Consider the following 27878-nt stretch of genomic DNA (forward strand, 5'->3'; position numbering starts at 1 on the left):
CCACAGTAGGATAATATATCAGGATTCTGTTACTGTTAGTTTTGGAGTTGTTCTGCCCCCTAGCGGTTGGAAATCACTTAATACAGCTTTAAGGTAGTCTCAGACTGGGCAAATTTAAGGTTTAGCCCAAACAAATCCGAGATTACATTTTACTGATGGGTATGTTTTCTCATTCATACTCATCCTGTGGGAGATACTTATGAATGAATGATAATTCTGTTCATTCTGAGAAAAAATAAACAAAAATGCACAGTCTAAGGCCGCCAGTAATGGCAGAAAGGAAAAGTCAAGACATGTCCAGTAACCACCGAGAAAATATGGAAAATTTATGCATTTATTAAAGAACAAAATAAAAACATGGAAGACCTCAGTCTTATCAGTTTTTCCCATGTTTGCGATAATCATCTGTGACCAACGCAGCAAGTGAGGTCGCCATTTCCAGATACTTTATGTATGAGCTAGAGAGAGTATGTCCAAACTGACAGAGAACTGGTCCATCACTTCAGAAAATTAAGGCAATTCCTGAACTGAGGAAAACATTGGAAATGGCAGTTGATTTTAACACCATTAATAAAAACATTTAAATTTTGTGCTACTGACCAACATACAAAAAATAACTTTTAAAATATTGACATTTACCTTTTTTTTTTTTTTTTTTTTTTTTGAAAAGAACATCTTCAGTGAGAGAATCCTGTTGAGGGTTCCACACTAAGGTTTTAGTGATTAACTAACTTTGAGGAGTGCGGCTTGTTTCCACAATAATCAGAAAAGTTGACTCAGGCTATGATACAGGTGCTTCAACACTTGCCACAAATAACATTACTGTCAATTCAACATGGTCCACACCCATACAGTACTTAAATGACCAAGGTTTCCTTTTTTCCTTTTTAAAGTCTTGAGTGTACCTCACACCAATGTGATGAGAATTCCTGTATTACATAGTAGTAATAGGAGTAGTACCACACATCATTAATTCAAATCTTCCAGACACTTGGGTTTGGAGAGGGTATGGCTGTAAGTGGTGGGGGAGAGGGGATGAGCAGTTAGATTGGTGGCTCGTTCAAGTGCTTGAGGCGGATGCGGTGGATGTAGCTGGGGCTGAAATCTGGTGAGGCGGCGTGCCGGGCAGGACTGAAGCGGCCCATTGGAGACATCAGGCTGCTGACTGGGGAGCCGGGAGTCTGATGCTGCATCCTGAGTCGTGCTTTTACCACCACAGGGCTGGGCCAGCTAGACGACACACATTTATACCAGTCAGTGGTTACATTTACAGTATTAACTCCAGTTAGGGACCAATTGTCGCACGCTAAGAGACCTCACGTTTTGGTGCAAACCTACGACTGAAACATTCACTTTTCTGTCATATTTTATCTTTTACACATGCAAGAACCTGATTTTTTCTGAATCTAAAGCACCTCTTCCACATTTGTGACAATGTAAAGGCTTTTTATTTAATAAAAGATAGGACTGTCAATCTTGACTACATGTGCCTAATAGCACTTCCTGAAAGTATTACTTGTACTTTGATATTTATTCTCTTAACAAAATTTGCTGTACTGACCATTAAACCATTAAACCATGTCAGCTAGTGGCATATTATTAAGTCAGTATTTTCTTAATTTTTTTTAATAATCAGGAATGTCTGCCTATTAGTCTCTTAGTATTTCAATAAAATCATTTCAGGGTGGTGTAGGAAGACTATATAACAAACTCAGTGGGAACAGACTGTAAATACTGACGCTTTGAAGTGGATAATGTTTGAAAGTTTTGGAGTTTTTGGAGTTTTTTGGAGGGGCATTAAAGGTGTGCATAAAGCACATACTATATGTTACATGCCAGTATCTGGATGACTGTACAACCTTAATTCCAAAATAGCTGGCACAATGGGTAAAACAGAAATAAAAAGAGAACGCAGTCATTCGCAAAGAAACTGTGCTTACCACCACTGGGTTTTTCAAAGTGTTCCGACCCCAGTTGTAACATACTTTATACAATCATGTTTCACAAAGTGGTGAACCTCAGCCCTTTCTCGCTTGTGAACGACTGAGCCTTTCAAGGATGTCCTTTTCATTCCCAGTCATGATACTAACACCTGTTAGCAACAAGCCTGTTTACCCATGGAATGTTCCAAACTGGTGGTTTTTGAGCAGTACACAACTTTGCCAGTCTCTTATTACCTCTTTAAAACATGCTGCTGGCATCAAATTCAAAATAAGCATATTTTTACAAATACAATTACCACCTCACTGTTGTATGCCTCTGTGGACCACTCAGGTTGCAGTTTAAATACATGTCTGTCCACATTCTTATACGTAGTGAAGACTTTGAAGCAATTTAATGAAAGGTAATAAGCATCGCTCTTTGTGAAACAGAAGCTACGACTAAAATAAGACAGGTCTTCATTAGTCCCACAGTAGAGATCTGTCTAACTCACTGCGAGAAACTTGCTGTCTTCAATCAGAAACTATTGTTACAGAGGAATACGGAGGACTAATAGAGAACCTCATCAAATGGTGCAACAACAATCCCCTGAAGCTCAAAATCACCAAAACCTCTGAGTTCGTGGTGGACTACTGCTGGATGTTTATTAGTGTGTACGGTCAGTGAGAAAAACAAACAAGGGTGAAATTCCTTTTAGCTTCACATGCTTGATCAGTAAAACTGATCAAGCATGTGAAGAAGTTGTATATTTCTGTCAAAATGAACCCTGAAACTAATGTTTGCCCAAACAATAAATAGACATTAGAGTATTTAGCCTTTAATCTGATTATCTGACGTAATCAGCCACTGAGACTTAAACCTTTTCTTTTTCTTTTTTTTAGGTCAGGACAGCATCATGAACACACAGCAAAATCAATAGACCAATAACAAAAAATAACCTGCACTTAAATAACATGTCCACCAAGTCTACTAACCTCTGCATGTCTGATGCAGAGTATGACTTCATTGTGCTCTTCCACTTCTGAATGCTGGGATACTTCTGCGGATCAATGTCTATGCCCTCTAACGCTGACAAGACCTCTCTGTCCAACTTGCTTGGCGAATCCCTGTAAAAACACACAAGATTAATCTATTGTGTTATAATCACTGTAACTAATAAGATGGGAGATCATCAAACCCTTTTGTAACTGGCTGCCTGTCACATTTTCCATACAGCGGTACTCAAACTGAGCCACTGTAGAGGGGTGTGTGTGGATGAGCAGGAAAAAATAGGGTGTGAAACAAAGTCGCATGAGTAGAATCTATGTGAAGAAAATAAATATTGTCTTGACCTTCATTTCACTAAAATTTAACTTGGATCATTTTTTATTATTGCTTCCTGAATTACTGTTAATGATTGATAAAAATTGTGGAGTGGGACGCATGAACTCTTTTGGTTTCTGACAGAACCCAGGAGAGTTTGTCAGCTGGTGTTGCAGTACACCTGTCTGGATTAGAAAAACATCAGATTAGACTTACTTCTCATTTCTAATTAAAATATCAAGTCTAAAGATCGTGACACATCACCACCACATACAGCATCATAAGGGACATTTGCTATTTAAACAGCTGTATATTCTTTCAACAGTTAAGAGTGCCCTTTTACAACCTCCTCAGAGAAACCAGTGTGACTCACCCATCAATGAAAAGTCCTCTTCTAACATGCGGTGGGGTCCTGGGTGCGAACTCATTGGAGTTATCTAGGGATTTATAGGAGGACCCAGAGGATCCTGAGCTGCTCAGGTCCCTCCCCCCATGATCCCATGACTTGGACCTAGCACAGAAGCTGCGCCCCCCTGAAAATGACCCCCTAGTCCTACCCAGAACCTCCAGACTCTCCTCTGCTTCAAAGTACTCCTCTGAGCTGCTGCTGCTGCGTCTCTCCTCTGTCCCTCCTCCCTCTGTTCTCCAGCCTGGCCCCTCCATTGTCTCACCATCCTGACTGCTGTGACCAAGAGACAGGTAGCTCAGCCCAGAGCTCAGGTCTGTGAGCGAGGAGGAGCAATAGGAGTCCTGGGCCTCCCTGTGCCGGCTCCCACCACTGCTCCTCCTCTCCCTGCAGCTGGCGGGGCTATCCGGTGGATCTTGTAGCGACTCAAACTCCACCATGAGGTTGGAGACGGGCGACAGCAGGCAGGAGGACGGAGAAGTGCGAGGGGTGACCTTGTCTCCATTGTGAGTTCTATCTCTAGAGGAAGAGCACACCCCATTTTTGCAGACAACGCCAGGCGACAGGAGGCCATCATCGCAGCAGCATAGCAGGTCCTGCTCTGCTGCCGTCTCGATCAGGTCGGCCCCACGGTGATGCAGCGCGATGGGCAGGATGTGGAACTCACGGCCCCCCACTGCTCCCTTCAGGCCGTCCTTAGACGCAGCACAGGAGGTGATGCTGGTGAGTGCTGCGTTCTGCCGGTTCTTCATCTCCTCCAGGCTGATGTCATCACCCTCATCCAGGAAGGCACCTACAGAGATGGAGTTGCAGAACTTTTTGGGCTTTCCTGTGATGACAAATGAGATAGATTTACTGTCATTGGCAGTGTGATTTTATCACAGAATTCTTCATTGCAGGAGATATGTAGCTTTGCGTAGCTTTGTCTATCTGATATATGACAAAAGATTGTACCTGATTACAAAGGTTTTAGCTGATTGCAACACAATGCCAAATAGCAAGCAATTAAATGAATGAATGAAATCAGAGAGGATGATGTGTTCACAGCCCATTTCATATTTAAGAACTTTCTACTTTATTCCAGGACTTGCAGCTTTCCTGATATAGAGCAGGTGAAAGTACCTGGAGAAGGGGTTTTAAACCTGTTGCTGGTCTCATTCTCGCCAGCCTCTTCATGAGCCAGTGGGCTGAAATCCCTCTTACTAAGGTACTCTTCAAGCTTGCGCAGCCCCTCAGTCGAAGACAGATCCACAAAACTGTCCAGGAAGTCCCAGTACTCAGCCCACAGGCAGCCCATCTCATGTGCCAGGTCTCTGTAGATAAAGGATTAATTATTTTAATTATTAGAATCAGAATTCAGATGCATCTCTATATGTACTGGTCCAAATAGTGTTATTACAGTTGCTGGTGAATGACTAAATCTTTCACTGACCAACTAGAAGGTACACATACAATTAAATTTCCCTGCAATTTTATAGACTGATTTATATCTGAGAATAACCTGCTGATAACTTGCTGTCACAGTGCCAGTGGACCACATTTTAAGAGATTTTACATTTATGCTTATGCTACACACATTATTCAAAAGTGTTTGTTACTGCAGACACACTAAATTCAGATGCTTTTCAGCCACTTCTTCACACACTGTTGTACACTGTTTTACAGAGATGTCAGTTCAACTGTATGGTCATTTCAGCATATAAACCAAGTACGGTAATATCGTCCTTCGAACGTTTCACGATATCTTTGAGAATACGTAGTTATATTAAGTTATCAAGACGATATCAGCAGAGAGATGTTTTGGACATACCTGCCCACTCTCTCTGCCCCACGATCAGGATCAGACTTAAGAATGTGGTGGAAATGCTCTGCCTTTCTGGGCGGCGTCTTCCAGGACCGCCAAAAATCATCTGCCTACAATAGAAGACAATGCTGTTGTGCTCCCTTAATGTTTATAAAAAAGTAATGCAGTGACATGGTGATGGACTTGGGTAAACAAAATGTGCAACAGAAATGTAATCAGGTAAAGAACTTGCTTTAGAAGGGCTCAGCGGGCCAGCAAAGGCTGTTACGGTCATCACTGGATCAATAGGACTTCTTGCATGGCGCTGGATCAGCGAGAGACCTTCTGAGGACTCAGGTGACCACGGCGCACCAATGATGGGCTGAGAAGTGTTGTCCGTTGCCCTCAGCAAAGGGATATAGCAGCGGTCTGTGACAATGGACAAAGTTATGATAATATGTTTGATGAGTATATGACTCTTATTCACAGCACTTGACAGAACAAAGGCATCACATGTTTTCAATGAGGGTGTCAATCAAACCTTAATCTGGCAATGTACTTCAAAACAAAACCTCATTTATTGTTGTCAAGTATGTCAAATGCAAATTCCATGTTCGCCTGCCAAATTCAGCTTTAACATGATTTTCAATAAAAACAAAACTTTATTTATAGTTTATTTAGTTATACACACACACAGTCACACTAACCCAATTATACCACTCCATAGCATCTCAACCTACTAATGATGTTTTCAGTCTAATAATTAACCAGCCAACAAAACAAACAAACAGGACAGATAAATAGGAAAAACGTTAAGGTACACAGCCAAATTAAACCTACATGATGCAACATGCTGATTCCATTTAAACAGGCCTTTCATTGTGTGAAAGGGCAACAAATAGCTGTAGTGTTTTAAGAAATATGTGTGACCTCACCCTCCAAATATTCACTTATCTTCAGCTTCACTTCTTGGGTTTTATTTTTTCTGCTACAAATAAGCTGTGGAAAAGACAAAAAGAATAGTTGAGGATATATGTACAGCTCACCACATACAACTGTTGCTGGATTAGTGGGGGAAAGAATTTGCTCGTGCTTGTCTATGTTTAGCCTTCCATGTAGAGCGAGTGAGTGTTGCCAAAAGATTTACAAAGCAAGCTAAAGGGTCAGGGCTTCACAATCTGAGTAAGCACAACTGCACCTCCCCTCAGCTTCCACTGGCAGGATGTCAGTGTTTAGCAGAACTGCACAACGTTGAGCAGCTGCTAGACACCTCCCGCATGTTCGTCTGCACACATTCATGAAGTGCTTTCTGTACAGTAAACCCAGCAACAACCACCCCGGCAATACTGAAGGTTTTCTTACTCAGTGTTCATGTTACTAAGTTAAATAAGGATTAATAAATAAATGAATAAAAATCCTTACATCACAAGGCATCTGGCCATCCTTATTCTTACAGTTCTTATCGATGTCAGGATGCGAGCACAGGACATTGACCACATCTGGGCATCCAAACTTACAGGCAAAGTGTAGTGGCGTTTCAAAGCCCTACAGCATCAACACAAACACAATAATGTGAAAAATGCGAGCGCAGCCCATTAAGTTGGTCTTGAAATTATGTAATTTAATCTGCTTAACGGCTACGGTAAAAGAACTTACAGCCTTATCTGGAGTGTTGAGGTAAAGATCTACAATGTAGCGGATACGTTTCTGCAGCATAACTTCCTGGTCATCTGGGTACATGAGGCGCATAAACTCTGGGTTTTCCAAGATGTCCAGTAGCAGCTGGGCAATTCCCGCCTGGTTCTCCTTGGCTGCCACGTGCATTACATTGTACCGGCAGCCCTCCTGAACAAAACAGTGGAACAACAATATGGATCAGGACATAATCCCCTTTAATCTCCTTAAGGTGCTTTACGTTGACCAAAGACAGCATCTGACCTCAACATCAGATGCTGAAGTTAATGATTTATCATCCAACATTTATTTAAGGCATAGGAAAACTATAGCTGGTCTTTTCAACACAGTAGCATCAAAACTGCATGTTTAAAATACCAAATTCTAAAAACTGATTTAATACTTTGAGACTAATTAAACACACACACATGAACAAGGACTTTTCAACTAAAGACTGGCACTAATTGGAGAAGATATTTTTATATCAACAAGTGAAAAAGTTCCAAATAAGACCATAAATCTCTATTAATAACAAAACGTTTTCACAGAGTTTAAGTAACCCCAACACTACTAATACTACAAGCTCAGACAATACTGCCTCTTAATTTGAATACAAGTTTTATTTGTCCTATATTTAGGAAACTGGTTCAGAAAGTTGCAAGAAACAGACAACCTGACAATGAATACACCACGAAATCAACTTGTCCTCACCTGCACAATAGTGGGGTTATCACCTGAGCCAATGAGATAGCGTGGGTTGTTCCACACCAGTTCACTGAAGGCCATCTCGTCGCCCTTCTCCGCAGCTTTCCTCAGTTTGGCAGTCAGATCCTGGGTGCGTGGGCTCTTGAAACTGTTGGCCCGCTCCCGGTTGGTGGTATCAACCTCCATGTTGTCTAGTGTGGAGAGGGAGAAGAGAGCAAAGGTGAAGGAAAGGCACAGGCTTTCAAAAGCTCCAAATATTGTTCAAGGCTGGTATGCCCTGTGAAGCTGTTTGTTCTTCTGTTTGGGTCATTTGATATCTGAAATACTACCAAGCTGAAAAACCTAATAATCCATCCCACCATTATACTGACAAAATAATGACAATTACCACTTAAATTAAACTGCCAAAAAGGTCAGAAGAAATTATGCAGGTTATACAGAGAGCACTATATTGACAGGAAACAATTCACTTTAGTTTTAACCATGTAGCCCTCTAATGTGTATGTTTCAGTGAATGCCTTCTAACACTTCCCAAAAGATGAGAGTGCTACTCCTTGATGAAACTTATACAGGACTTAACACAAAAAAAATATCTAACAGAGGACACTGATTAAGGCCCTCTTTACAGAGAGGTCTCACACACTTTATCGACTTACCTTTACTAATGACCAGGCCTGGTTTCACAGGAGATACACAAGGTGTAGATTTGTTTGGGGAGGGGAAATAATCACAGATCCCCTTAGCAAACTTCTCAGCATCTTCACGGTTGGGAAAGGCTTTGAAACGGGCTCCCTTCATCGTCTTTACAGCTTGAAGGGCATCTTTCTTATCTGTGTACACATGTGCTTTCTCTACAAAAAAAATACAACCACACAATGTCAGTTGCAATAAAGGCCTGACAAATTAATATTACCGGCATTGACTTCTGAGATATCTTAAGATTAATGCAGAACAATATTTTATTTTAGAGCGGTCAGGCAGTTCTCCTGCCCTGCTGTTTACCACAAGAAAGAACAAATGTTTGCATCTACTTTAACAAATGTGGATGTCAGACTACATTAGCGTCTGGTTTCTGTATTTGTTAAGGAGTAACAAATACAGAAAGTGGGTGACACGTGAATCATGAATAAACAAACAAGCAACATGATAATCGTTTTAAGGTGGACTTTAACCTCAGACCCGTACAGAGTCAAAAATTAAAGTCATCAAAGAAATAACACTCACAGGTGCTGTTTCATTTCTTAGACTGAGACAATAAGAAATAATGAAGAGTGTTACTTTTAATTAATTACTCTTGTTGTTGTTACTGTTTACTGATTGTATACATGTTTGGACCGGATCCCAAGAAAATTTTATTCACCCACCTCACTGAGTTATCAATAAAAAGTGGTGAACTGAACAGTGGTACTCTGTGGACATTTTCCAATTTAAAACTGCTTTTTCATATTCAATTGCTTTACTAGCTTTTTATGTTTAGAGTGATGATCAATATATTGTCATTTCTTCTCTCACTGAATAAATTCAGTGTGAAATTATGCCGGATTTCCAACTCCATATGAGGTCATGCACACTCATTCAGAAACTTTCTTGCAATTTCCAAATTCCAAACCACAAGGTAACAAAGTGAGTCTCTCTTACCATTTCTAGCCAAAACATCATCCCACAGGGGACATACTCCATAATAAAAGGTTGGAGACACTTGTGCTGGCTTTGATGGGGTATCTGTTCTGTACAGAGAGTTACTGCCTTCAGCAGAGCTGTTTGAGGTTGTCTTTACTGAGATCTCCTCTTCCTCTGGTGGGTTGAGACCCATACCATAGCCAAAATCCAAATCTTCACTGGCAGTCTCAGTGGGGTTGCTGCTTGATGCAGCAGAGATGGGTGCAACTCCTAAGGTGGCACATGACACAGGTTTGACATGATCTGCAACAGAGGTTGCACTACCAGAGACGCCTGCTGAGGAGCTGTTGTCCGGCTCAGGGGCGCTGCTCTCTGTCCCGGCTAGGACTCGGGCTAACTTCCTCTCAAAGGTGGCTCGGGTGGTAGCTGTGATAGGGCCGCACTTGACATCTGCTCGAGCAAACTCCTCGCGCAGTTCATCAGCGCTGAGCCCCCTCAGCCTGCTCAGAACCGCCTCCATGCTTCAGCTCCCTACAACGCACCACACAAAACACTTCAGTAATTATGACCATCAGTCAACCACCATGTAGGGAAATGTGATACTCAACATTAGTCTATCTTTAGGGTTTCTATGTTACTAAATATCAAGGATCACAAAACACATTTTTGTTGTCTCAATTAATACTTCAACACAGACATAGGTATTAAGACGGATTAAACAATTAAACATGACAGTTCCAGGTAGATATTTGATACCATCTATCGTGTCAACATCCTTGTTTTGATGGGGTTTTTTTTTTAATTCCCCATACATACAGCTCCACTACAAGTATTTACACATAACAGCCATAAATTCAGAAAAACATTCTTTTTTTACTATTTTAAACGGTCTAAATACATACATTTAATTAGTTTGGTATTGTACACTAGATTGGCCAACACAAATTAAATGTTAACACATGTACCAAGACACTGGTTAAGCTCTGAAATAAATGAGAAAGTGAGTTTAGTAGGTTTTAACCTTACACTCTATTCTCAAAAATTAGCAATCCAACAAGCCTGAAATTGTATGTACGTACATATATCACATATCATGCATCCTTTTCATACGACAAAAAGCTGACAATCATCGTAATAACACAAACTGACTTCCCAACAAGTAAACCCTTGTCCTTCAGTGTCAAGTATTTCCAGGCAGGCTGCACAAATCTATCAGATGGGTCGTGGGTACTCAACAGTTACAAAGCGTCTTACAAATACTAGTCCCTGTAATATTTAAACGCATCACATTATATCTTTTACGAACCAAATACACTAATGTGGGACTAGCATCAGCTAGCTAGCTAGCTAAACAGCAAGTCAGCTTTAGCAGCCGGGGAGTGTGCCTGACAAAGCTAGCATGAGGGAAAGTGCTCAGATGAAAATCTAAACTGACACAGTAAAGGACGCAATAGGGGCTGGAATATTAACGATTACGAACTCACAGAAAACTGGATAAATTATAATCATATTCGTCGGTTCATTCGCATGCTGTCACGCCCAAGTATGTCATTCGAGGTGGGTTTTCAGGCTGTAACGTAACAAATTTGATACGTCTTCGTGGTGATGATGCCGATAAAAATCAAAGTGTACGTGATGACATCTAGTAACAAATGTGCACCTATACTTACCAAGGAACATTTTTATTTAATACACGCAGAGATATACAAAATCGTTGTTAGTTTTGCACAGATAAACTGTTGGATAGACACAAAGCTGGAGACAGTCTGGAATAGTCTTATTGTTTACAACACATTCTGCGCATGCGCTGTTTCAAGGGAGGGCGCGTGCTGCGTTTCCGGCCTGTGGGAAAACTCCATTGCACACCTCCAAAGGGTGACAGGCGGCTAACAATGTAAATTCCTACTTTTCTCCAAAACACTGAGCAGCAATTTTATGATTTGCAAGACACCTTACCACGTCGACAGGTGAGATTATAGTGAAAGACGTCCCTGCTGAACCCCCTCTGCATTATTATGCATTTTTTGGATCATGGCCATTTATTTTCGGAAATTACAAAATTCTCATGAAACACTTAAGATGACTTGCTGATGCTTGTGGCTAAACAAATTATGGACCTTGTTGTATTATTATGAAATTACAATATCAAATTACTTACTAACATTCGCTATTAAAAATACATACCACAAAAAAGCAGCTCATCCGATCAGATCAGATGGAGTTCGTGTTCAATTAACGTTCAGCTACATCGAAGTGTTGTGTGCCTTGTCATGACGATTTTATTTTCAGAAAGTGGTCTATGATAATAAAAAAAACAAAAACAAAAACAGAAGGTGTCTTAAAATTGTACTTCTCTTACTTGATCGTACGCTCCCTAAGTTCTGAGTGTAGCATCATGTTTTCATATTGGAGATGTGACTAATTAAGAAAACGATAACCTAACAACCTCATGTCTATTTTTTCTGGCTAACAACACGCTGACCTGTTTAAATTAAATAAAAATGGCGAACTGCTTAAAATATAATGCTGGAATGAACACCATGCTAAAGAACATTCGTGTTAGCACACTCCTATGCATACAGGCCAACTTGGTCAGGCAAGCCAACAGCAAAACATAACGATTCTCAAGGTATTCTTACCAGATCCGCACGACACATGTGGTGCCTACTGTATATGGACCAGTGTTCGTTCAATGTGGACGGGGGGATATTATACTAACCTCGACTACACGGCCAGTAGCTAGAAACTGAGTTAGACGAGCTTGCTATCAGTCATTAGCCACTTAGCAAAGAGAGAAGCTAATCAATCACACCACCGATTAGCAATATCATGCGTCAATATGTAGGAATATTTTTTCCTAAACCTACATGTAACAATAAAAAATGTACCCTATTTAACCACAGCGTACTGTCAGTAGACACTGTAATAATTTAAATAATTCCATGTCCACCTCCTCCTCTCTCGCCGGCTACTGTTGCTGTTGCTAGGTGTCTTCTCACCGCGACGGTTTCAAAATGCAGAGAACGAGGACCCGGTTTGGTCTAACACAGTGCCTGAACAAAAAAAACGACTTAAACGTGGCCAAATAAAGCAGAAGGTGAAACATATTCGTGAAATCTTCGTGGTGCAGACAATATTCTCTGAATGACACTCCAGTGACAGATGAATAGTGCAATTTTATGATAAATACAATCACATCTCCCAACACAAATGTTAGAACACAGGAATGAATCAATTCCAATCTTTGAAAAAAAAAAAAAGCAGATACAGCAAGGGTTATGCATTGAACGCAGGAGCCCTAGCAAGTGTTATTACATACTACCTAACGTTACAGCAAATGAAAGGTAGTTTCTAAGATACAGTCCAAAATATTTTCTCAGTCCAGTATACCAATATATTTGTTATTTGCTTTAATAGGCATTCTCCTCAAACTATATACTGTCCCTTTGGAAATTCATAAGCATACAACAATGTTCAAAAAAGCTTTTTAGTGTGGGAATGAATACCAACACAGAAGCTGCAATAAAAGGTACTGTACCAATCCAATGGCCCTTCTGCACTGAATGTTTAGTGCAGGTGTACCAGAATTACGATCACTTTTTATTTATGGTTTGTATCAGATATCTTGCATTTCTTTCTTTTTTTACACTATTAAACAATCATACAAAAAGTGTAATTATATATTAACCTCTGGAAACAATGAACTTATTCCCTTACCCATGAAACAGCCATAAAACAAGTATAACATATTCTTAGGGGGTTGTCATTTTTTGTAAATACAGTATGTACCAAATGTAACAGAAAATGAATCAGTCTAAATGCAACTGCAGTTAGACCATTTCTGCTTAATTGTACAACTTACAACTTCTGTCAGTTAAGCTTTGATTATCTAGTGTGCAATGTCAGTTGATGCGATCCACTTATTTCACAATAAATCATCCTTAAGTAAGGATTTGCACACATATACAATTAAACATATTACATCTTGCACCCTATGCACAAATACGCTCATTCAAAACAACTTAGTCCTTTTCAACATATTAGAGATTGCTTAAGGCTTTTTTGGGTACAGATTACTGCAGTCCATGCTAGACAAAACACCTCCATACATAACTGAGATTAATGTTTTTAGAGTTTAAGAACCCAAAGTGATATGGTTACAACATATGTAAGTAACACTGCATTTGAACAAGAGGCAATACAAAAAAACTGACCACAATTGTGCATGACTTTTAGTTTCATGAAAAGGAGTGATGAGTTTTTATCAACATCTGCCTAGAAACCATCTGGATGTGTAACTATGTCAGTTGAATAATAGGTGAGCAATTTCACTCAGACACAGGCACAAAGAAATGGAAGAACAGTTCATAGCCAGTCTCATGGTTTGTTTTAGTCACCAAGAACACTTTCTCAAATAATGTCAGCCATCATGAAGCAATATCAAAGCCACTGATTTTATATTACGAGGAGGATGTTGACTAAATACCTTTTACTGAGGAAAACTGCTGACTCAACAAGGGAAAACTGGCCCAACAGATCAGTTCAACAACTAGACCACTATCTATGACAACAAAACTGAAAATGGGGATTTCTTTTTGAAAGGCTGTCAGATAAGTTGTAATTCTTTAACTCCAAATAAATAAATGTGAAAATAGCATAACAAAAATATAAACAACAGTCAAATAAAGAGGAAAGAATAAAGCTATGGTATATAAAGTATTACTCTGCGAAAGCACCTCTGTGCTGATGGGAGAATGCCAAATGTTGGCAGCAATTGTTAAGAAAAGAGAAAGGGAATAAGGGGCTAAAAGTGCCTTTGTGGATAAAACTCCACTCTCCCTCTATTGGCCTGAGAAAAGTTCTTCTGTTATGATTGCTGCTGTTCTGCTTCACTATTATTTTCCACCACCGTGTTGTTTCGCGACGTTGATGTTTCGGAGATGTTGTTTTGAAGCCCCAGTTGAGCCAGTTCCTCCTCTGTGTTTGTCCATGAGCTCATTGACTCATGTACTGTTACTGTGTGTTCCTCCATCTGCTTCTGGAGGCTGTCCATTTCCTCTCTGAGGAGAAGAAAAAAAAATTACATGTATTCTTGTTTTTTAGATAGATGCTCAGCATGACGCAATAGAAAGCTTCATGGGGGCATGATGGTAATGTTAACCATGTCGGTGGGTAGAATATGAGCCTTACTTGAGCTGCCGTAGACAGTTGTGCAGGTTGTTGAGAGGCTCCTTGTTGACAGAAGTTGATGGTTTCAGCAACTCATCCAACAGGGAGGCAGGCACTGGGCAGTCTGGAATCTTAACTGGCGTCACTGGGTTGGACGGGTTCCCCTCACTCTTCAGTTCCATGCGCTGCCACACCCACAAAACCATCATTATAACATAGCATGAATTTAGTCATTTATCTTCAGCAGGTACTACACAGCATGTAAAAGCCACTCTGTACTCCCTGCTGTCCATGTGAAAATGAAAAAAACATACTGACTGATTTTTGGTTACAATAATATATTTTGGTTTTGTTTGTTTATAATAGCCAATATTTTTGGTAATGTCAAATCAATATATCAGAAGACAATGTAAGTGCAACTCAACACAAAAGCTTGACAACCACGAGTAGACCAAGGTTATAGGCTGATACTGGCTTATTAAATCATATTGGAGTAAATGATGACAAATAAGCAAATACTATTTTACATTCAGTGGTTTCCCCAAAACTTAACAAGTGGCATGTCTGGAAAGCTTGTGGGAAAAGTAGTAAAAACTGTAACAGTACAGGACAACCTTTCACAGAGAAAAACAATGCACTTTACCTTCCTTAAACGACTTTGTTTGAGGTCCTGTTTGAGTTGCTGGTTCTGCAGCAGAACCGTCTTCATGCTGTTCCTCAGCTCACCCACTTTGGCCTGCAGCATGAACTTGTCCTTCCTGGTGCTGCTCAGCTCCTCCTGCACCGACTCCAGCTCCACCTTGATGTTCTGAGACAGAGAATAATATTTGTTGGTTATAAACCCTTTGGGAAAAGGTAAGGTGACGGTAATAACATAAACACCGTGCAAAGATAACTACAGTGTTCACTTCATCTTTTGTCTATTCCAAGACACTAACTGTTTAGTGAAAGTAATTCCATACATTTATAAACATGGCAATTTACATCCAGTTAAGCAGCAGGTTACATAGAGTGTTGAGTCCATATTTTGCAGTAAAATGAATACTTGCCTGCAGAGCTCTCTGTAGGTTGTCCAGCTCCTTGTGGTGACACTGCTCCATCATCTCAATCTGCTGCTTCTGAGCCTCAATCTCCCTCTGCCTTTGCTCCAGCTCCCACTTCAGGTCCTCAACCTGAACAAGCGGTCATTATTAGACATCAGTGTCACTGAGACTTGTTATCAAATAAGAACAAGGGATGGGCTGAAACTGGTTTTAGAGAACTGGATCTCTAAAGCCTATGAAAACCAAGTTCATTATCAAAGAGTACATGGTAAAACTGTTGTATTATAACCAGTTCAGGCTGAATATTATTCTAAATAATATCCATGACCGTGGCTTTAAATAATAATCAGTTAAACATTTTCACTTTTCCATCCTCATTCACAATTTTTACCTCTTGGTTAGTCAGGGGCTGTTTGGCCAGTTCCTCATCCAGTTGTTTCTGTAGGATCTGGAGCTGTGAATGGGCCTCAGCCAGCTCCTCTTGGAACCTGGAAACCTCATGAGCATGCTGCTCATCCTGAGCCCTGCAGAGTATATATAGACATATTCACTGATAAATGAGTCACAAGATATACAACTACTGCAGATTTCACTATATTCTTCAGTTAGTCACACACACATACTGTAGTTTCTGCGATTCACTCTGCAGAGCTTTGACCAGTTCCTCTTTGGCCTGCAGGTCCTTCTTGATCTCCGACAGCTCCAGCATGGCTGCCCTGTAGTGCCGTCTGTTGTGGGCTGCTTCAGCCTTTGCTGCTGCCACCTAAAGGACACATGACATCATTACAACCCAAAAACATCCAAATGCACCAGGTCAAAAAACTGGGGACTTGATACAGATGCCTGTAACTATTCAGCTGTCTTACCTTTATATTTTTGTGCCTTGTGCCATGCAAATAATCTCAACATAAACATTCAAATATATTTAAATGACAGACTTCTCATCATTTGAATTATTCGAAATTGCAGTTAGCCTTTCACTGTAAAAAGAAGGAGACCATACTGCATCCTGTTTTTCAGAGGCTCCTACCTGTTCTTTCAGGTCCTTGACTTTGCTTTTCTCTTTTTCCAAGGCAAGCTGTAGAGTCTGTACCACCTGCTTCATTTGCTGGTCCTCCTCCTCTTTACGCTTCAGAACAGCTTGAACCTGAAGAAAGGAAGAAAGGGAAAAATGTTCTGTTAAAAACCAACCAGATATTTTTCCATTGTGGCATACAGGTAACACAGGGGTAATCTAAAAATTAAATCAACATTAAAAAGGGAAACAACTGTTTCACCTGTAAGTTGAGCTGGACAAGATCTGCTTCCCTCTTAGCTAAGGCAGACTCCAAAATGTTGGAATGCTCCCGCAGTGTATTGTGAGACTGTGCCAATCCAGCCAATTTCCCTTTTTCATGTTCCAGCTCAAGGGCTAGCTTCTTGTTGGCATCTTCTAACTTTCGAATCCGCTTCTTGAAGCATCGTGACTCTTGAAGCTGTGAAATCAATTTATGTCGTTGATACAAAACAGCATAGACGGATTCAGTGATTGCAGAATTGTAAATGAGCTGCTCATACAAGTTCTGTTTAAAAACCGAATACATTGACAAAAACTGAAAAAAAAAGACCATCATTGTTCACCTCATCCTCGAGCTCCAAGACTTTCTCTTGGTACTCCTCCAGCTCTGTGGAGGTGAGGGTGATAACTTCCTGCAGCTCCTTCTCCAACATGGTCTTGCTGTTGGTCACAACCTGCAGCTCAGCCTGCAGCACCTTAATCTTCTCCTGGATGACAAATAAAATCACAATGTATTTTTATACACGCACATTCACAAAGAAATGACAAATGTCTTCATGATAAAGGAATATCAGTTGAGGACAAGGGTAGAGTTAAGGCTATCATATAAATCTATGGTTTAAACATGTTCTATCTGTGGATAAAAGCACTTTATACATTTTTTCGAAAAGCTTTTTGACTATACAAGTATTCCTCAGTCAAACTATTGGCCTCCTAATGCTTGTAGAGTGTATATAAACAGTCACACAGATAATCACACATATACTGTACTTACGTTTAGAACAGTACATAAATGGAAACACTGTACAATGCCCCACTGACTGGCTGTCTGATACAGTACCTGTAGGGCCTGACTGTTTCCCCCATCCGACACTTGTGCTTTGAGTTTGACCAGCTCTGCCTCAGCCGTCTCCTTGTCAGTCAGAGCCTCTTGGAGCCTCCTGCTGAGGATGCCCACAGCATTTTCATAGGCCTTGTGTTTGGCCTTCATCTCTTTCTGAGCACTGGTCAAATCTGTCCCCAGGCGCTTCATGCGCACCTTCTGCTCTGAGATTGCCCTGTTTGATGCACAGAAGAAATGAGTCCATGGAGAAATCAGGTTGTTCTGACAACAGTCCATAAACATAAAGACCATACATCTTTAAAATCACATTTAATTTACAGATATCGATAACACACAGAGTGTATATGGCGTGGATGGAAGTAGTTTTCACACTACATACATACTGATTCATGTTTATGCAGAGATCAGGAATTATAAAAGCAATGTCCTCTATTTGTATTGATAAATATCACTTCACAAAGACATGCTTTACAGTCCAAGTCATCACTGTGGGAGTAACTCAATCTTTACAAACCCCAATGCTGCACATGACTCACTTTTTGGCTTCTCCCTCCATTTGCTCCACCTGTTTCTTCAGGCTTTCGTTCTCTTCTGTCACTGCTGCTAGTTGGCTCTGATCAAACTGCAGAGCCTGAAGTGGCATGAAAAGCAAAAAGTAAACATTACAGCAGAACCGACACTAAAACAGCTCAATTACACCTGCTTATAAAACATTCAAAACATCAACATTTACTTCTAATGTTAAAGTACTTTGCAGGTAAATTTTGATTTGAATTAAAAGAAATACTGAAAACTACTGAAATTTTTAGCATTACCTGGATCTGGGTTTCTAGCTGATCCCGCTCCGTCTGAATGGCTTGCAGATGTGCCTCCATGTTGCTCATCTGCTCCTGGACTCTCACTACCTCCTTCTGCAGCCGGGCCTGCTCCAGCTCTGCCTTCTGTTTCTCACCCTGAACGCCCAGCAGCTCGTGCTTCAGGTCCTTCACCTCCTCCAACAGACGCTTTTTGGTGGACTTGAGTTCACTGATCAACTGGTCTTTGGAGATGGCGTCCCGACGGTATGCTTCCACCATCACCTGGAAAGTCAATAACCCTGTGATTAACTAATGAGGTGAGTATTGTCTGCTTTTCAGGAGTGTAAGTAGTCTGGCTCATATCTGTCTTGACAGAGAGTAGACTAAAGTTTTTCATAAAATACTGAAGACACAGTGAAGGCTGTAACAACATTTGAATCCCACACCGCATCAACTCTAGGCTTGAGATCTTAAAGTAGGCCTATACTTGGAGAATTGTATTCCTGAATTCCTGTACACTTTAACAAGTAATTTATCAGTCAAACTACAATAACCCACATATCATTCACACACTACATATTTACTTAAGATGCAGTGATGGGATACTTTAGTTTGTTGATAATGCAGCAAAATGTTTCTCCAGCCTCCAGCATTACACTGGTTTGCTTTTCAGGGAAAGCAGTCCAGTACAATTTGATGGACTAAGATGAATGTTTCTGTATGAGTCTGAAGGGTCTACAAAAACTCAATTCTTGAAAGGGACTGAATACAATTCACATTTCTGTCATTCTGTCAATAGACTACACCCACTTTATGACAGCCTGTCAATGCAAAATGAGCGGCACCCACCACTACTCAATCCACTGAGGCATGTCAACCTGCACTCTTCTGAGGCGACAGCCATCTGGCTTTACAAAACATCCTCCCACAGCAGCATCAGCCTGAACCACATGGGGGATTCCTGATAAGTGTTTTATAAATGTATACAAAGCCTACACAGTCTACATGTCTCATGTCTTCTACTAACTTTACACAGTAAGAAAGAAAGAAAATGGGAGAGACAGATAGAGCTGTACATGATCCCACATAGGAGCAAAAGAGGTAGCTTACCTTTTGCTGTTGGAACTGCTCCTTCAGTTTCTGAGCTTGCTTCTTCAGAGAACTATTTTCCTGTTGAAGGGTTTCAATCTGTAACAGAGCAAAGGCCCTTTGTAATTCAATACGTGAAGGTGGGGAGGCAATGAAAAAACAGAAGAACATGGTACTTAAATTCTTGAAATTTTGTACAAAGTGATTAACTATAACATATCTACTTTAAAGGTGTTACTATAGAGGATGTGTAAATGTGTGATAGACATAAGACTCTAGATAGGAATATAATGATGCTCATAAGGTATGTTGATATTTGATGTTAAGTTACTGGTAATGGTTTGATCATGTTTACAGTTATTTTTTCCACTCTATTTGTTTCATTGGAGTTCATTTTTTGAGAATACCTGATTGGCTTTGACTTGGACTTCCTGTCTGAGCTGATCCAACACATCTGAAGCCACCAAAACATCCTCTCCAAGTCGTTCAGCATTCTCATCAAGTTGACTTTTGTCAGCTCTTGCTGCCTGCAGTGCTACCTCCAGGACGATCTTCTCATTCTGCAGGTACTGGATGCTGTCGTCCTTGGCGCTGCTCTCTGTCTGCAGCTCAGCCAGTTGGGCCTCCAGATCCAGGTAGCGGGCCTCTAGCTGGTTGATGGACTGTTCTTTGGTGTGCAGGTTCTCCTGAGTGGTGGTCAGCTGGCGCATCAGCTCCAAATGTTCTTTCTGGAGTGACTGCAGCTGTTCATCCTTCTGGGAAAGGGTCAACCTCACCTAAGTGGAACAGCGTGTGATTCAGGTCAGAGATTAATACAAAAAGAATTTTATTGCCCATAGCGGGGAAAATAAGTTACTGTAACACGTGGCATGACTACCTGCTCTAGTTCCCTTTCCAGGGTGGTGGCTGTGTTGGCCAGTTTCAGCAAGTGCTCTCGCTCATCCTCAAACTCCTCCAGTTTCTGCTGCAGATCATCTTCCACCATGGCCTTTGCATCCTGGATCTGCTTGTAGTTAGCTTCCTGGGTCAGCATGTCGGCCTAAGTCACAGACAGTGAAATTTTTTATTTTAATTTTTTTAGGACTTTACAAACCTAATGATGGCATATTGATAAAAGGATGTTGGTGAGCATACCTCAATGCTCTGCAGCTGAACAGCAATACGCTCTTTGTCTTTGATGGAGCGGTGTTGGGTCTCAGTGAGTTGGTGGGACAGAGTCACATTCTCAAGCTTCAAATGTTCCACAACACCAATCTGAGTCATCTGTCCAGCCTGGGAGGGGGAGGAAAAACAACAAAAGCGTCATGCCAACTCCTGTCAAGCCCTGGTGAAAAAAACAACCATATTAGCATCAACCTTACCTGCAAGTTGGCCATTTCGCTTTGCAATCGTACTCTTGCCTCCTGGGCCATGGCCAACTGCTGCTGATACCACTGTCTGACCTGCTGGAGTGAGTCGATTTCAGCCTGGGACGTCTTCAATCGGCTCTGCAGAGTGCTGCGTTCCATCTGGACCTGTTGAAGCTGGTTCTGAAGACCACCCATCTGCTGACGCAACTCATGAACTACAAAAGTGTAAGACCAAAACATTTCATTTATTCATGAGTGGATATGCAAACTGGGAGTCAGAGTTCCCCATCATCACACTGGGTGATTAATTAACTGAAAGCACAATGAGAGACGTTGACTCAGCTCTCTAGGTCACCGCCACTCACCTGTGTTGTCTCTCAAGGTTGCAGTGTTTTGCAACTCCTCCACCTTCCCCATAAGCCTGTTGTACTGGTCTTCAGCCACCTTCAGGTCATTACTTAGGGAAGTCAGACTAGCATTTTTGCTCTCCAGGCTGCCCTGGAGCTCCACCATAGCCTTTTCTAGCTGGCTGCAGTTCTGCCGCAGAGTGCCAACCTCTGTGGTAAGGGCGCTCTGCTTTTCCTGGCTGAACTGAGCCTCTTCCTTCTTAGCCTGCAGTTGAGCATTCATTGAAGCAAGCTGGGCTTGAAGCTCTGTCTTCTCCTTAAGAGCCTAGAAGACAGGATAATGTGGTTAGCAGTTGTGCCAGATTACTCTAGGTGTTTCCAATAAATCTGCAAAGCATATATTTTATCGGCCAAAACTTATGGATTTTGGGTATTACGTTAGTACTTAAATATCCATCCATCTGTACCACTTCATCCGTGCAAGGTAAGACATGCAAACTCTGCACGATAGGGCCTTGGACTCAAACCTGGAACCCTCTTGCTGTGATGCGACAGTGCTAACCACCTATATATATATATATATATGGAGACATTTTGTACAAGAATACTAAGGCATGTTTATCATACATACATATACATATATATGGATATATCTATACTTAATAAATTCATTCTGTATCATCTTTAGGTATGATCTTAAGATAATGAGTAAGAAGAGGGTCTAATTTGAACAAAGGTGAACAAAATAACAGGAACACCCTTCACAGTGAAAGACATGTTAATTAAATAGTTAAATGAGTTTCAGATATTTTCTCCACTCCTCAACAGAATATGTATAGAATGGTGATTTGTGCAGAAAGTAGCAAAAATATGAGTACAGAAATTAGTTGCATTACCTGATTGGCCTCAGATGACAAAGATTCCAACTGACCCTCCAGTCTCATTTTCTCTTTCAGCGCCTGCAGCATTTCATCATGGCCCATCACTGAACTCTCCAAAGAAACACTGAAACAAATGTTGACAACATGAGTGCTCAACGTTAGTTCTCACCAAGCAGTATCTCAATGTAATATCTGCTTAAATTGGGCAGTAAACACAACATCAGTGCTTAGAGCTATAAATATTGTATTCTTTTCCGATATGACATTGACGACTACCTGCTGGAGAAGCTGTCCCTTCGGCTGCGAGGCTCCGCTGTCCCTTCTCTCTCCTGCTCCAGCTCCAGCAAATGTTGCTCTTCACTGGCTGCCTGCAGCACCTCCTGCAGGGAGGGGAACTGACCCATTGCCTCTGGGGCTATCTCTCTACCCTCCACTGTGTAGGGCCCCTGCTGCCTTTCCACTGCTGCAGAGAGCCTGCCATATGTCCCCCGGGTAGACACACTGCTGTAAGACGAGCTGTCACTGTCATTGCCATCATTCCCTGGCCTTGTTCCAGATTCACTGCCGTCAATTTCTGAGACATTGTCCCCAATTTGATGCAAAGCACCAAGCTGTGACTCAGTGTCACAGGTGCTCCCCTCCGACATCACACTGACCTCAGACAAAGTAGACACTGAGCTAATTGTGGACTGAAGGGAGCTCATGGTGTTGTCAGCTGTTCTTACTCCACTTCCTCCTCCACCTCCACCATCATTCTCAGGAGACTTGTAGTCAGCTAAGGAGTGGATCTTGCTTGGACGGGGTGATCTGGACTTTCTCTCCTTGGAAGGGGGGATTCCTAAGCTACCCAGTTTAGGACCACGGGGAACACTGGTCCTCAGGAAGGAATACTCCTTGGTCATGGCAACAGTGCTGGCCCTGGGCAGAGCCTCAGGATGCAACATGAGCTCTGGATCCAGGGTGCTGAAAGGTCTGTTCTTGGGGGTGGAACGGTGAGACTAGAAACAGATAAAAAAGAAATGAACCATTACAATGGCATCCTGGCAAAATCTCAAAAAAGACTACCCAGCTTGAAACACAGTATAACGTCTTAAATTAGTGGTAAAAACAGAAAATGACAGAAAATCTAATGAACAAACAAAGGGTACCCAAGGACCTCGAGGCAAATAGAAAAGTTCCAAGGAAACTGACAGCTACTCACCCTCTCCTTATGTCTCTGCACTCTGTACTGTTTGAGTTGCTCTTCCAAACGCCGGCGAGCCTCCAGGCGAATCTTTTCCTCATTCTCCATCTCCACTGATGGCTTTGGGTTGGCTAAAGTGAAAAGTGTGTTAGACCAAAAAGAGGAATGTTCCCTGTCATCACACATCACACAAATACATGTCTTTATTTACACAAGAACTGGTTTTATATGTCTTTTAAAACTGAACGTTAGCAATGAGCTGCATGTTGAATCATTGCCTCAGTGAAAATGCTTGTATTATGTTGGTTGTGTATGATCAAGAGTGTAGCCCCTGGAATCCTGTCCTCAAACATTCTTCCTTTTCTCTGTTGGCTATTGCAAATATTTAGAGTGTATGTGTAGTACATACTACACCCATATACTTTGAAGATGCTTTAAATATCACTATTAGTTACTTGCTTTGTTAGTTTAGGCACATATGACAAACTTGACTCAGTCATGACTGCAGCAGCTATGCAGCCAGCAGTGCCAATGATCCTGCGAGTTAAATGAACACTTCTCTAAAAGCACTGAACAGGAGTGATTTGGATCAGTCATGTTCATGTTCTGTGTGGTGGTTTCACTTAAAAAAAAAAAAAATCACCACACTCTAAATACAATATATTTCATAACTGTAAACAGGTCAACTGTGCCTGACATTAAAATACTACCAAAAAAGATAATACAGGGATTAGTTTCAAAATCCAGCGAACAGTCCAAACAATGCTCCAAATGAAGCACTCACACCAAAGTTCAAGCAAGCAATCAAATGCCTACAAGTTGCAGAAAGGGGGCAGACTCAAACAGCTAAAACAGAATTCCACTATACCCATCTGTTTAGATAATACACAGATAATATACAGACAATGGAGTTAAAAAAGGATGCAGAAATAAGCCAAAAAAGCAAAACATCCCACAGCAAAATGAGGTCAAAATACAAGGAGGAACAGAGGGGGAATTCACTCCACATAAATTTATGCTTACACAATTCAGTCTCCTGCATAGGCATACTGAGTTTGAGCGACTGCAATGAATCACCCGTGTGAACCGTGACCTCAGCACTAGCTCCCTCAGACTTCTCTAGCATCATGGGTGGATAAGAAGCCACACCTGGGGAGGGCTCTTGGGTCTGGGAGTTGACAGGGGAGCTGGTGCTTTGTGGAGGGGCTGTTGGAGGCAGGGACCCATTTATATGGGTGTTCCCCACAGCACTGTAGCCTTCTGCCAGTCCATCTCCATTTGGCATCACGTCTAAACTGACAGGACCTGAGAGGAAACAAAGCCCAGAGGACAGTGACAATTAGTCATGATAACTTCTTGTGCACTAGATTACAAAGTGAAAGTTATTCCACTTGGCAAGCTGGCTGTGCAGCTTTGTCAAGCTATAATAACTGAAGTGAAAAAGGTAGTTGGAAACACTCATGCAGCATTTGGTTACTACTCTTGTATCAAGGTGCAACATTAAGGCTCATACTGCAATGCAATTGCATTTAAAGGCACTGAAAACCTATTTTCTCTATTGGCTTCAAATGATGTGGCATTAGGTCAAACAAAAACACATAATTAAATGTTATCTAAGGATGTGTATTTTCAAACTTTGACAGTGACTGTTGCTTATTCAGTCATGACTGTTTAATGTTAAAGAGCAACATCGAAGAGTTGAAACACAGTTTTCAGAGGCTTTACATACAAATTCAAACATAGCTGCACAATATTATTGTATTATTATACTATTACATTATATATTATACTATTGAAAATAATGGCTTATAACTGAAAATGAAGCCTGCATGCTACTTAAAGACATGTGGGCTTCCTAACACATCGAAATCAACGTGGAATCCATGAGTTCTCTTCAGTCTGTAAAACCACGTCTTTCATGGTTCTGGGGAGCTTTATCAAGAAAACAACCTTGGCTATGGCACCTGTCAGGATATTTCTGCTGCTTTGAGTATGATCATTTTTTAAACAATTTGTCTCTTGCATTAGTATTTAAATCTTGAAAATATATTTTCAGTCCTCTGCATATTGCCCTATTTTTTCTTTCTTCTGAAGCTTAACCACTGTAGACCATAAGCTCAGTGTCCCCCTCATGATAACTAATTAAAATTCAGTTCAGCTATTCAACACATTAGTCCAAAGAGCTGTGCAACATGGAGCAGCTGAAGGCCTGGAGCCTTGCAGAAGCCACCAAAACAGGTCATGCATGGAAGGATATTAGTCTTAGATAAAATAAATACCAGTAATATCCCTGAAGGTGAAAGAACCTTGCAGATTACAAGTTGCTCTGTTCGGAAAAGATTACAAATATGCCCAACACAAAATGAAGAGATCATTTTAAAAGGACTGCGTAACATTACCTACCCAAGCATACATTCTCCAATGAAACATTAAATAAAATCCAAATATTTTTTATAAACCTATCTACAAACAACTATGGTCCTAGTAATTTAGTAATGATTAAAATGACAAATAATGTTTTCAGTTAGGACTAAGGATCTATAGGCTTTTATGTACTACAACATTACTTGTCTGATGTTGAGCTACACACAGGCCCACAAAAATTGTGTTATATTTACCAGTTAATATTTCTTAAATACTAAAATTCTACCAACCCATACCAGCCACCTTTTGGTTCCATTTGACGTCAGTGGTAGCGAAGATTGTGGTGTCATATTGAGACAATTTCAACACAAACACTTACATGTGATTAAAAATAATTTTACCCTATTGAGACAACATCATTACTCACCATTATGAATATCCGCTGTTGTGTCTTGTGTGTTCTCCAGTCCTTGTTGTTTCAATTGCGTTTCATAGAGCACAGTATGTGCTTCAGTCTCTTTGGATTTCATAACATGGGCTTCTTGATTAGCATTAGCCTCCATTTGAGCTGCTTCTGATTCAATAGTATCCATTTCCATTCAGAAACTGAACAACACTACTGGTGTTATTTCTGGAAGAGCTTCTCACAAAATCATCTTCTTCAGAGGCAAGTCAGCTGGTAGCATGTCAGTGTCTACGAACACCTTTGAACACAGACAACACCAAAGAGATCATTTGTAGCTCTTGTTTGAAGAATATGATGCGTTTTAAAAATCAATATACAAGATAGAGGGAGTTGTAGGTCCGCAGGAAAGATCGGTTTGGTCAGTAATAATGTTATGTAACAACACAGCGTCCGTTAATTTACATATAGGCTGGGGTCAAAAGCTAACAAGCTGGTTGAGTAGTTAAGTAGATTGGTTCGAGTCAATTATAGCTTAACTAACTTAGTAGCTAATATTGAATTCCTTTACTTTTACATAGAGAGAAACTGATACATCAAACCGCGTTAACAAATACGACAGGCCATAACTGACTGAGGATTCGCTTTTTATCGGCTGTGGGCAGACTGTTGATAAGACAGACGTGCACCGTATCAACAAGCAAGCATAATGTTGCACTTAAATCCAAGGCTTTCAACTACTATACTAAGATTGTAGGGTTTCTTGTGAGAGCAGAAGCAGCCCGAGCTTTTGATGTACGTTTGCGAATTTGCGAAAACAAATAAGAAAATTATGAGCCATGCATACAAACTGTGGACATTTGTGAAGTGGCAAGGCCCCTGCATGTATAAATCTGAAAGAGTCTGGCTTTAAAACCCATCTTATCTGATGGACGGTTCGGCTGTCAGCATAAGGTGTGGTGACAGTGTTTTTTATTCAAACGCTTGGATGTTTAAATTGACATACATAATTATCGTATGCAATCTGTCACTAATGACAACCTTTGACTCCGAGGCTGTATTGCTAAGTTAGCTGGAGTCACCAGTTCAGGAGACATAAGAACGAAACAATAATTGATTAACTTAACTTGGAATGTAAAGACTCTTATATCACCCTAATATATTGACTGATTTTAATCACGTTAAAGCTCTACGGAGTGCTGACAAGGCGCACAGACTTAAAGATAGACGGATAAGACTAGCTCGCGATGGTATCGAGACAGCTAGCTAACGTTATGAGTTTACGACGGGAACTGTCAAGCTAAATTTGCTAACTCGCTAGCTACAACCGCCAGCGCCGGTGAAGAAGGGTGTTTTCTCAAATATTTTAAATGACCCAACGAATTACCTCCTGTTGCATAAGCACGGTACTACCCCCGTGTGTAAATTATAAAATGACAAGTTCCGTAAATGTTTCAGTGGACAATAAACGCTCACCTCTTTGCGAGCTTCGCCTTTCACTACGTGGCTGTTTAGTTTCCGTCCCATATATGTCCGACTAGAAACAGAAGGCGAATACACCAGGAAAAACAAGTAAAGCCTGTCAGACAATGGGCCTCCCGTAGTGTATGCACAGAACGTTGAGATTTTAAATAGAAAAGCCTATTATGTAGATTTTGTGAGATAAATATACTACGTAACGATAGGATTACATATATTACAC

The 27878-nt window shown here is 40.9% G+C and overlaps 2 protein-coding genes across 7 annotated transcripts; both read right to left on the minus strand.

Annotated features, from left to right (window-relative positions):
- Positions 1-666: 666 nt before the first annotated feature.
- Positions 667-12427, minus strand: ankle2 (ankyrin repeat and LEM domain containing 2). 5 transcript variants are annotated; one of them, XM_046385742.1, is made up of 14 exons: positions 12071-12418; positions 11616-11728; positions 9450-9962; positions 8468-8662; positions 7818-8002; positions 7089-7277; positions 6855-6977; positions 6368-6431; positions 5686-5861; positions 5460-5563; positions 4772-4962; positions 3617-4478; positions 2916-3047; positions 667-1230 (listed from the first exon to the last, which is right to left on the minus strand). In XM_046385742.1, the coding sequence occupies exons 3-14, from the start codon at positions 9949-9951 to the stop codon at positions 1044-1046; spliced, it is 2910 nt and encodes a 969-aa protein (XP_046241698.1). In that variant the 5' UTR covers positions 9952-9962; positions 11616-11728; positions 12071-12418; the 3' UTR covers positions 667-1043. The 5 variants fall into 5 exon arrangements, with proteins under 5 accessions (XP_046241698.1, XP_046241702.1, XP_046241700.1 ...); XM_046385746.1 differs by lacking the exon at positions 11616-11728 and having other exon boundaries at positions 12382-12427; XM_046385744.1 differs by lacking the exon at positions 11616-11728.
- Positions 12428-12589: 162 nt separating this feature from the next.
- Positions 12590-27874, minus strand: golga3 (golgin A3). Of its 2 annotated transcripts, none has more exons than XM_046385741.1 (24): positions 27653-27874; positions 26201-26477; positions 24559-24714; positions 23428-23540; positions 22503-23224; positions 22242-22350; positions 21364-21670; positions 21011-21213; positions 20784-20921; positions 20527-20688; positions 20057-20425; positions 19671-19748; positions 18579-18842; positions 18300-18394; positions 17761-17977; positions 17264-17407; positions 16921-17118; positions 16674-16790; positions 16267-16406; positions 16035-16167; positions 15650-15772; positions 15244-15408; positions 14622-14785; positions 12590-14491 (listed from the first exon to the last, which is right to left on the minus strand). In XM_046385741.1, the coding sequence occupies exons 2-24, from the start codon at positions 26370-26372 to the stop codon at positions 14299-14301; spliced, it is 4482 nt and encodes a 1493-aa protein (XP_046241697.1). In that variant the 5' UTR covers positions 26373-26477; positions 27653-27874; the 3' UTR covers positions 12590-14298. The 2 variants fall into 2 exon arrangements, with proteins under 2 accessions (XP_046241697.1, XP_046241696.1); XM_046385740.1 differs by having other exon boundaries at positions 24433-24714.
- Between the last annotated feature and the right edge of the window lie 4 nt (positions 27875-27878).

Source organism: Scatophagus argus, chromosome 4, assembly GCF_020382885.2.
Source record: "Scatophagus argus isolate fScaArg1 chromosome 4, fScaArg1.pri, whole genome shotgun sequence".
Classification (NCBI taxonomy): Eukaryota; Metazoa; Chordata; class Actinopteri; family Scatophagidae; genus Scatophagus; species Scatophagus argus.